At 46.8% G+C, this 9988-nt stretch overlaps 1 protein-coding gene across 1 annotated transcript in view; it reads right to left on the bottom strand.

Moving 5' to 3' along the window:
- Nucleotides 1–9988, bottom strand: part of GRIN2D (glutamate receptor, ionotropic, N-methyl D-aspartate 2D) — a 41177-nt gene that overhangs the window by 13766 nt on the left and 17423 nt on the right. Inside the window, exons 8-10 of the mRNA XM_008569329.1 lie at nt 8085–8210; nt 7655–7884; nt 6295–6455 (exon numbers count right to left, since the gene is read on the bottom strand). Of these exons, the coding sequence (XP_008567551.1) occupies nt 6295–6455; nt 7655–7884; nt 8085–8210 (517 nt within the window). The remainder of the gene's footprint in view (nt 1–6294; nt 6456–7654; nt 7885–8084; nt 8211–9988) is intronic.

Raw genomic sequence — 9988 nt, 5'->3', positions numbered from 1 at the left:
ATTAAAAACCCCCCCCAATTTTTAAAATTTTTTGTTTTTTGGGGGGGGGGGGGGGGGGGGGAATTACATAAAAGTTCTCAATTATGTTTATCTTGATTATGTGTCGAAACAATATTTTGGACATATTGGGTTGGGTAAAATACATCAAAATTAATTTCACCTGCTTCTTTTTATGTCTTTTAGTGTGGCCAATAAAAAATTTGGAATTACACTGTGGCTCACGTTGCATTTCTATGGGACAGGGCTGGCAGACATCACCTTTCACCTCCCCCTCCCCGTCGCTGCCCTGCCAGTTAGGGCTTTTGTGTGGCTTAAGGGAAGGGTAGATTCCAAGTCTAGTTAATAGGCTCTGGAGGTAGGAAGACACACTCGGGCCAGTGAGATGGTCCACAGAGTGAATTAAATCGGCAAACAAAATTTTGAAGCCACAATGACGCTGAGGAAGCCCAGGAATTTACAGAATTCCCAGGAAAGGGCAGGGAGACCCCGGGTGACTTCTGGAAGTGGGGGAAATAAATGAAAGGGATGATGAAAGGAAAGAAGTATAAGTAAGAGAAAGAAGAGAAGGAGGAGGAAGGGGAGGAAAAGAAAAAGGAAAAAGATGAATGGAAGGAAAAGAACACAGGAGATAAAAAAAAGTTCTAGATCTACACTTCAATGTGATAGCCACTAGCCAGATGTGGCTATCGAGCACTTGAAATATAGGAGTCCTTGGGCTGGCTGGTTAGCTCAGTTGGTTAGATCGTGGTGTTGGTAACTAACAGATCTGCAACATAACCAGCGTCACTTTAGACAAGCCCAAGTACAAATGGCACCGTCCACCTCCTCCCTGCCTCCTTCCCTTTATGAGAAGCCTCCTGACTTAAACAGAAACCCCTTTTACTTCCTCAAGGACGCAGTTCTCCCCGGATCCACATTAGCACAATGCCCCTCCTTGATGGTATCCGCCAGCCCTTGGCGCACTATACAAGCTCTACCACCCCCACACCTGGTGCCGTCCCCCATTTTCAGGGCAGCTCAGGGCTGTTCCCCACTTTGAGCATAGCCTGGTAGATTCTTTTCCTTTAATAAAGCTAGAACGGTACCCGCCATCTCGGCTCACTTTCTTTCAATAACACCAAGGTCCATGGTTTGATTCATTCTACTGGGCAGCCGCCAGAAAGAAAAAAGAAATATGGGAGTCCGAATTGAGGTGCTTGGTAACACATATATTGGATCCCTGCCCCCCACAAAGTACCTAAAAAGTAGTAAAATATCTTATTAATTTTTATGTCGATTGCATGTCGAAATAGTATTTTGGAAATATTGGAGCACATAAGGTATATTATGAAAGTTAATATCACCTGTTTCTTTCGGAGTGGCTACTAGACAATTTTAGGTTACATACGTGGCTCTCCAGCTCTGCTCTAGAAAAAGGCTGGGAGGAAATGCCTCAAGTCATTGACATAAGGAAGGAAAGGGAGAAATCTTCACTTTAACAATAATTGTTATGTAAACACATTCTTTAATGAGAGGGGAGAAGAGAATTTAGGACGGGAAAACTTTGTTCCCAAGGCAGGGAAACATCAAGGACAAGAGTGCCGGGCACAGGGGTGTTCTCCAAAAGGGGAAGCCCTGGGAATGGGGCTGAGGGGTCTACCCGGCTTCAAAGCTGTGGCCAGTGGAGGAAGGGTATTCTGGAAAAGAACACCAGACTTCTGTGGCCTGCAGGTGCTCACACACCTTTGAAAATCTTCGCTGAGAATGGAAGGCACAGCCCTTGGAACTACTTGACCACACCCTGGCTGCAGCTGATTGGCCCCAGCGCTGGACACCTGACCCCAACTGGACCAATCAGATTCTCACTAGGGGGGGACGTGAAATTGGACCTGTTTCCCAGAGCCACTTATTAAAGGGTTTGGATTGTTGACCCAGTATGTAGGTATATATTTTGGTGGCTGGCCTGCATGGGGATGTGAACCCTTGCTTTGGTGTTACAGCATCGTGCTCTAACAAACTGAGCTAACCGGCCAGCTCTGACCTGGAATTACAGAGGCGAAAATTAAGGCTCAGGAGCTAAACCGACTTACCCCAGGACCCACAGCAAGTAAAGAGTGTAGTTCCCATTCGAACCCAGGACCACCTGGTTCTCAAACCATTACTGTTAAGCTCCTCCAGGACACCGTTTGCAACTCCTAGGCCATGGGGAAATCAGAAGCCCAGGCATTTATATGTAGTCAACTGGAGAAGTAGACAGTGTTTCTCCAGGGAGAAGGGAAGCAGATGGAGTGCAACATGGATGCAAGCAGAGCTGGGGAGAAAGATGGTCGAAGAGAAATTCCCTGTGGTAAGATGCTTAAGATCTGAGATACTTTACGGGATATGATATTTATTTCATCTGTGGGCTTCCTGCCTCCTCCCTACTAGAATAGAAGCTACAAGTAAATGGGGACTTAGGCATCTGGTACAGAGCCTAACATTAAAAGCACTTGATAGGCCAGCTCACTTGGGAGAGTGCGGTGCTGATAACAGCAAGTCAAGGGTTAAGATCCCCTTACCGGTCATCTTAAAAAAAAAAAAAAAAACTTGATAAATACTTGTCGAAAGAAAGAATTGATGGATGAATGCGCAATGTAAAAAAAAAAGGCCCCCTGTTACGTATTGTGTCCTGTCACCTTTGTCTATGATTCTCCAAACTCAATACCCATCTTAGACCCTGGGCAAGGGCATGCTGTTCTAGACCCCATTTTTTAAGGACCCTGAACCACACACACACAGGGAGAAGAGTTCCTGGGGCCAAGGGTTTGTGCCCACCCAGAATTCACACCTCTCTTGGAGTTTATGCTTTGGGAATCTGTGGTGGGCAGGATATCCATTCATACCCAAATACCTGGAACTTGGAAATATGTTACTTTACATGATGAAAGACTTTGCAGATAGGATTAAGTTAAGGATCTTGAAATGGGGAGGTTATTCTGTATTATCTGGCTGGGTGCAATGTAATCATGAGCATTCTTATAAAAGGGAGGCAAGAGGGTCAGTCAGAGAAAGAGATGTGTCAATGTAAGGAGAGGTCAGAATGATTTGGGGCCATGAGCCAAAGAATGTGGGCAGCCACTAGAAGGTGGAGATGGTAAGGAAACAGATTCAGGTGGAAAGACAAGGAGCTTCAGGTTCTCTAATGGAACCCTGAGAGGAGTCTGAGGATTCTTAACTTGAATTTAATAGCCTTTCTGGTTGATAAGAAAGTATATCCGTCAAGGCAGGAGAGCCCAATATGTTGAATGGTTTGCTAGCCTGATTTATAAAATTTAAATAGTTACATATGGTATGTGAGCTTCCATTTATACTCTTGCATCAAGCTCTGTAAAACTTTGCAGTGGACCTGCCCAAAGCCTTGCTTAAAAAAGAAAAGTCTGTGACAAAAATCACCTCATGCTAATGGTGATTCAAGGAAGAGGGTAAAGGATAAAGAGAAAATTCCATGACGGGGGCGAAGTGGGGCAGAGAGAACAGCAGTTACTGGAGGCAAGATAAGAACTGGTGACTAATAAGGAAGTGCTGAAGTTCTCAGTATCAGAAATGAGAGGCTTTAGGGCCGGCCCATGGCTAACTTGGGAGAGTGCGGTGCTGATAACACCAAGGCCACGGGTTTGGATCGTATATAGGGATGGCCGGTTCACTCACTTCAGAGAGCGTGGTGTTGACAACACCAAGTCAAGGGTTAAGATCCCCTTATGGTCATCTTTTAAAAAAAGAAAAGAAAAGAAATGAGAGGCTTGTAGGGAAAGCACAGAGAACACACAGAGAGATGGGAGATAAGAGACCATGTGACCCCCAGAAATTGAGAGAGAAGATAGAACACTCGAGAAAGGAAAAGGCACGAGAGAGAACTTGCTGGGTAGGGAAATACAAACTCCATGAGGGCGGGAAGGGCAGATGGCTTGGCTGCCACATCTCCATGTACAATCTTCTCCTTTGCCTTCTTCTATAACAGAATCTGGAAGGCTAACAAATTCAGTTTCCCTACTTCCCTTGCAGCCAGGAGAGGCCATCTGACACATTCTCAGAAATAGCCCAAAGTCTCTGTGAAAGGCATATTTTCCCCAATAAAAAGTCAAAGCCTTGCCAGAAGAAAACCCTCCACTCTTTTACTCTTCCTCCTCCTTGCCTGGAACTAAGATGTGACCCACAGAGGTGCAGCAACCTTCTTGTGACCATGAGGCAACCAAAATGAACATGAAGTTCTATGCTGCAAGCTCAGTGGAACAAAAATATGGAAAGAGTTCGGAGTGTTAATAGTGTCTTTGAGCTATCATGTCAGCCCTGGACTTCTTACTGTGAGAGATAAAGAAACCTCTGTCTGTTTAAGCACTCTTAACTGATCCAGGAAACTTACCTATTTTGTTGACTATTATTTTTTTTATTTTTTTATTTTTTTTTTGTCTTTTGTCTTTTTCCGTGTCTGGCAACGGATCGCAACCCTCAGTGTTGCCCCCGTACCGGACCGGGGACCGGCAACGGGATTGCAACCCTCAGCCTTGCTCCCGCGCCTCGCTCAGCCAGTGAGCGGGAACCGGTCTGCATGTGGGATCCGAACCCTCGGGCGGGAGCGCCGCCGCGCTTCCCAAGCGGTGCACCATCCAGTGCGCCACCGGGCCGGCCCTTGTTGACTATTATTATCCAGTGCAGAAACTGTACCTGGCATAACAGTTGGTGCTCTTTGAACATTAAATGAATTAATGACTTTCACATTTCCATAAAGCCTTACTTTCTGCAACTGGTTCTGAGAGATTCCCCTGTATCCGTATGCTGACCCATCCATTTTACTTAAGTCAGATTGGCTGGGTTCCTTTCCTTGCAGCACAATTCTAATCAAGACAGAGGGGTAACAAAGATCCAGCTAGGACTGGCTACTTGAGGGGTGAGCAGAGGGTGGACCTTGGGGAAGGTGATCTAGATGATGCGGTGGCCTCCACGCTGGTCCTACTTATGCTGCCCTCCATCCATTCTCCACACTGCAGCCAGATGGGGCATTTAAAAACAGAAATCAAATCACAGCCTTCCCTACTTAAAGTCTCCCCACTCCGTGTTTTCTCACTGCCCTTGGAATCAAGTCCAGCCCTGAGCTTAGCCTCAGATGTCACACCAACTGTCCCCTACTTATCTATCCTTTTACCTGGGCTCTCTGCCCATCAGCCACACTGGCCTTCCTGCTGTTCCTCCAATAAACCAACACCACACCTGCCTAAGACTCATTGCACACACTGTTCCCTCTGCCTGCAAGGTTCTGCCTCCATAAGTCCATCTGGCCAGCTCCCTCACCGCCTTCAGGGCTCTCTGCTCAAATCTGAGAAGGCTGCCCTGAACACCCTAGTGAAAATATCCCAGCCCAGCCATACTCGAGCTCACCATCACTTTTCTGAGATGATCTTGCCAATTTTTCTGTTTGCATATTTATTGTTCATTTCTCACCTCTATACCCTAAGCCCTCTGAGGGCAGGAATTGTGGTCTACTTGTTCACTGTCTAGCATACAGTAGGGAATAAGGAAATAAATACATGATGAAGGACTGGATAAATGAGGGACAGGGAGAGAGTTACTGTGTTCAGTTTTGTTGTAATCTTGGGCTGCACTTTGGAGCCTGAACTTAACTTTATCCCTATGATTTGGGAAACTGATGTGATAAAAATAAAAAACATTAGTTCAGTTGGTTAGAGCACAGCCTTGTAACACCAAGGTCAAGGGTTTGGATCCCCATATTGGCCAGCCCCCCCCCCACCACCACTGCAAAAAAAAGGAAAGAAAAGAAAAAAGAACAACATAATCCAAATATTGATTCCAGTAAGTTTAGATCTAATGATAATAACAATGATAATGATAATATCAACAAACACCTACAGTGTGCCAGGCACTGTTCTAAGTGTTTAGCATGTATTAACTAATTTATTTCTTATAATGACCTTATGATCATTATAATGGGGATGCTCTTGTTATCCTCATTTTACAGAGGAGGAAACTGAGGTTCACAGAGGTTGAGTAACTTGCCCAAGGTCACAGAGCTAAGAAGGGGCAGAGCCAGGATTTGAACTCTGGCAGTCACCCCAGAATCTATAACTACTGGATCCCTGAAAACATTACAAGGATCCTACTCCTTGAAGGGGGCGTTCACTCCCCACCCTCACTCCGCCCTCCAAGCTGACCCACCCTGGGCTAACCTTGGAGGCTGATGAATGAACCTTGACCCCTCACCAGCTCCTAGCATCCTCAGGACCCTCAATGGCCCCCCACTTCCCGGCCCAAGTCTGCGCTGACCCTGCCTTGAGCTGAGTGAGCGCTTCCTCTACGCGGGGCTGGTTGTAGCGCACCATGTAGCTGTGCATGTCGGGGTAGTTGCTGCGGATGTTCTTCTCTGTGGACCCATTGGGCACCGTCCCAAACTTCAGGGGCGGGTACTGCTCCTGGGGCCGCTGGAACTGGGGCAGAATGGGGAGTTATTAGGGTGCCCCTCAGGGATATCCCTGACCCAAATGCCCCATTCTGAGGGACACATGCCAACTGGCAGACACCCCAGTCCCAAAAGTGTTTCTCAAATTTGCTCGCCACAGTTGGAATCACTTTTCTACTCCCACCCAGCAGACATAGCTGCAGATAGATAATCAGACAGGAAATGCCAAAAGCTTCCTAGAGGCTCCAGATGTGCCAGGCATTAACCCTTAACTTGATGAATCATGGGAGGTCCCTGGGGCAGGTGCTGGCATGGCAGGGGCCGGGGCAATTGCTATTTTCCAATCCATTCGAAAATAGTTCACTGTTTTAACAACAGATGTAGCCAGACATGTGTGTGCTGGTTCAGTATCAGGTGTGTATATGACTAAAACAAGTTTCATAAAACCATACTCACCTTTACAACATGAGATTCAGTCAATGTCTATTCTATTCTATGCCATACCATTAAAAAAATGCTTATTGCAACCCCTTGAACTGATTTCTCAACCCTGTAATAGGTCATGACAGCCAGTTGACTACTTCAGTCTCAAAGTGTGCCTACAGATCACAAGTCCCTGAACAAACTGTGATCACAGTGTGATAAGTACAGAAATTGAGGGCTGGCTGGTTAGCTCACTTGGGAGAGCGTGGTGCTGGTAACACCAAGATCAAGGGTTCAGATCCCCGTACTGGCCAGCACCCACCTCAAAAAAACAAAACAAAACAAAAAAGTACAGAAATTGAGAGAGTGAGCATTTAGAGCCATTTGATAAAATCATTTTATGTCTGTTGAATATAATAAATAAAAATTGGTGTTTGACTTTTGTATGTCTTGGTTTTAAATTTTATTTTACTTTTCTAGTCATTAATTTCTGTTGTATTTTTTAAAATATCGGTCTCCAATGGATTAGAAAGTTTAAAAACTAGCCCCTCATCACAGTTTGAGAGAAGCACTGGTCTAGAATATTTCATGTGGTACCACTACCCGTAGAACATTCGAGGACACCCTCTTTTCCAAGGAATATTTAAATAGTTCATTGCGAAACATATCCTTTCTCCTTCCAAAACATTCCATTCTGCCATTCTGGAATTCCTCTTGGGAAGAGACTCCCATGAATACCCCGTGACCTGCTACATGCCAAGCTCTGTGACTGCCAACCCCAGACACCACCTCCCACAAACACACCTTGCGGTCACTGAGCCCAGACACGGTGTCCACATACTCCTCCTGGATCATGAAGGCAGCCAGGTTGGCTGTGTAGCTGGCAAGGAAGATGACGGCGAAGAAGGCCCACACCAGCACCATAATTTTGCTGGTGGTCCCCCGGGGGTTCTCCACAGGCACTGAGTTATTGAACACCAGGGCCCAGAGCAGCCAGATGGATTTCCCAATGGTGAAGGTTGAGCCTCCAGGGCCTGCAGGGGGCCAGGACAGAGACATCAACCCCAAATCCCTTCTGCTCAATGAGGGAGCAGAGAGAGCTACAATTCCTGGTGGCCCTCTAGGCCTCTGGCATCCAGAGTGGCCATAACTTCACTCCAGAGGCTGCCGGGAAATGTAGTTCTATCCATGACCAGGGAGTGCTGAGGTAAAATGATAGAGGTAGGGGACTTACGCTTGCCTGTGGCCAGGCTGCGGTTGTAGCCGACAGGACTGAGGTACTCGAAGATGAAAACGGTGACAGCTACCACAGTGAGGCACATGACGAACATCATCACCCACACGGCAGGGCTGTAGGGTTCTGGGGACAAGAGAGAGGTATGTGGTCATGCGTCAGCCAAGTAAAGGATTCAGGGGACCACAGGTATGTGAACGAAACGCAGCCCAGATCTGACCTAGTCCTATTATATCTCTTTCCCTGGTTCCCCATCTTGGAGACAGCCCTATTGCCCCCCCAGACCCTGGGAGGCAGTTTGTCTCAAAAAGAGCCATCACAACCATTACTGTGGTTTCAACCACCAAATATAAACTGTCTCTTAAATGTTTCCTCAGCTCTCTTTGCTTCCACCATCTTGCAGTGTGAGATCCCTGAGTCACTGTCGCCATCACCAGATGGACTTTGGACTTCCCAGCATCAGAAACTTGTACAATTAGACTTCTGGTCAAGATGGCGGAATAGACAGTCCCTACCATCACTCTCTCCCACAAATCAACAGATTTAAACTATAAAAACAGGGCTGGCCCTTGGCTCACTCGGGAGAGTGTGGTACTGATGACACCAAGGCCACGGGTTCGGATCCCATATAGGGATGGCCAGTTGCTCACTGGGTGAACGTGGTACTGACAACACCAAGTCAAGGGTTAAGATCCCCTTACCGGTCATAAAAAAAAAAAAAATAAATAAATAAACTGTAAAAACATAACATCAAGTGCATATGGAATGGGCAGACGTCCAGCGGGGGAGGCAGAAGCTCCGCGGAGACCACATGCCCTGTGGGGCCGCTGTCGCATGATCCGGCAGATAGGCTTCACCGCTGCCACCCAGCTCCATTCCCAGCCCAGCCCAGTGCGCACAGAGTGGGGAGAATTCCGGCAAGGGAGGTGTAGGCTCTGCAGAAACCACACAACCTGTGGGGCTGCCACTGCGTGATCCAGCAGGTAGGCTTCACCCGCCACCCAGCTCCATCCCAAGCCCAGCCTAGCACGCACAGAACAGGGAGACATCCTGCAGGGGATGGGGAAGCTCTGCAGAGACCACACGCTCTGCGGTGCCTCAGCGCATCCCAGCAGCCCGGGCCAGAGTGCACGGAACAGGAAGACATACAGCACAGGAGGCGGGAGGCGGAAGCCCAGCAGAGACCACACACCCTGCGGTACCGCCCTGTTATCCAGCAGCCCGGCAGAGTCCAAGCTGACCAGAGAGGGGGTTCCCCGGAGAGGCCCAAGACCTGAGGCAACCACACATGCAAGGCACTTGTGGCCAACTGAGTAGTCACTGAGGTAGCCATACCAAATTGGCAACCACAGCAACATCTTAGTCAGTCAATAGTGTCAAACCTGTGGACTGTGAAACCCTGCCTCAATGAATAAACATCAAAGAAAAGATACCAGAAGTATGAAAAATCAAGAAAGTACACCACTAAAGGATAATCACTCTCAAGCTCTAGATCCTATAGAACAAGAAGCCCTTGAAATGACTGACGAGGAATTTCGAGTGATAATTCTAAGGAAACTGAATGAGATACAAGAAAACTCAGCTAGACATCATGATGAAACGAGGAAAAGTATACAGGACCTGAAAGAGGAAAAGTATACAGGACCTGAATGAGGAAAAGTATACAGGACCTGAAAGAGGAAATGTACAAGGAAATCAATGCCCTGAAAAAAAAATGTAGCAGAACCTGCTGAACTGAAGAAGTTATTCAGTGAAATAAAAAGCACAATGGAGAGTTTAATGAGCAGGCTTGCGGAAGTTGAAGAGAGAACCTCTGAACTTGAACATGGGCTGTTTGAAATACCACAAGCAGACAAAAAAAAAAAAAAAAAAAAAAAAAAAAAAAAAAAAAAAAAAAAAAAAAA

The sequence above is a fragment of the Galeopterus variegatus genome, unplaced genomic scaffold, assembly GCF_000696425.1.
Source record: "Galeopterus variegatus unplaced genomic scaffold, G_variegatus-3.0.2 Scaffold486, whole genome shotgun sequence".
Classification (NCBI taxonomy): domain Eukaryota; kingdom Metazoa; phylum Chordata; class Mammalia; order Dermoptera; family Cynocephalidae; genus Galeopterus; species Galeopterus variegatus.
Note: the sequence above shows the minus strand (reverse complement) of the source record. Positions and strands in the feature narration are given on the sequence as shown.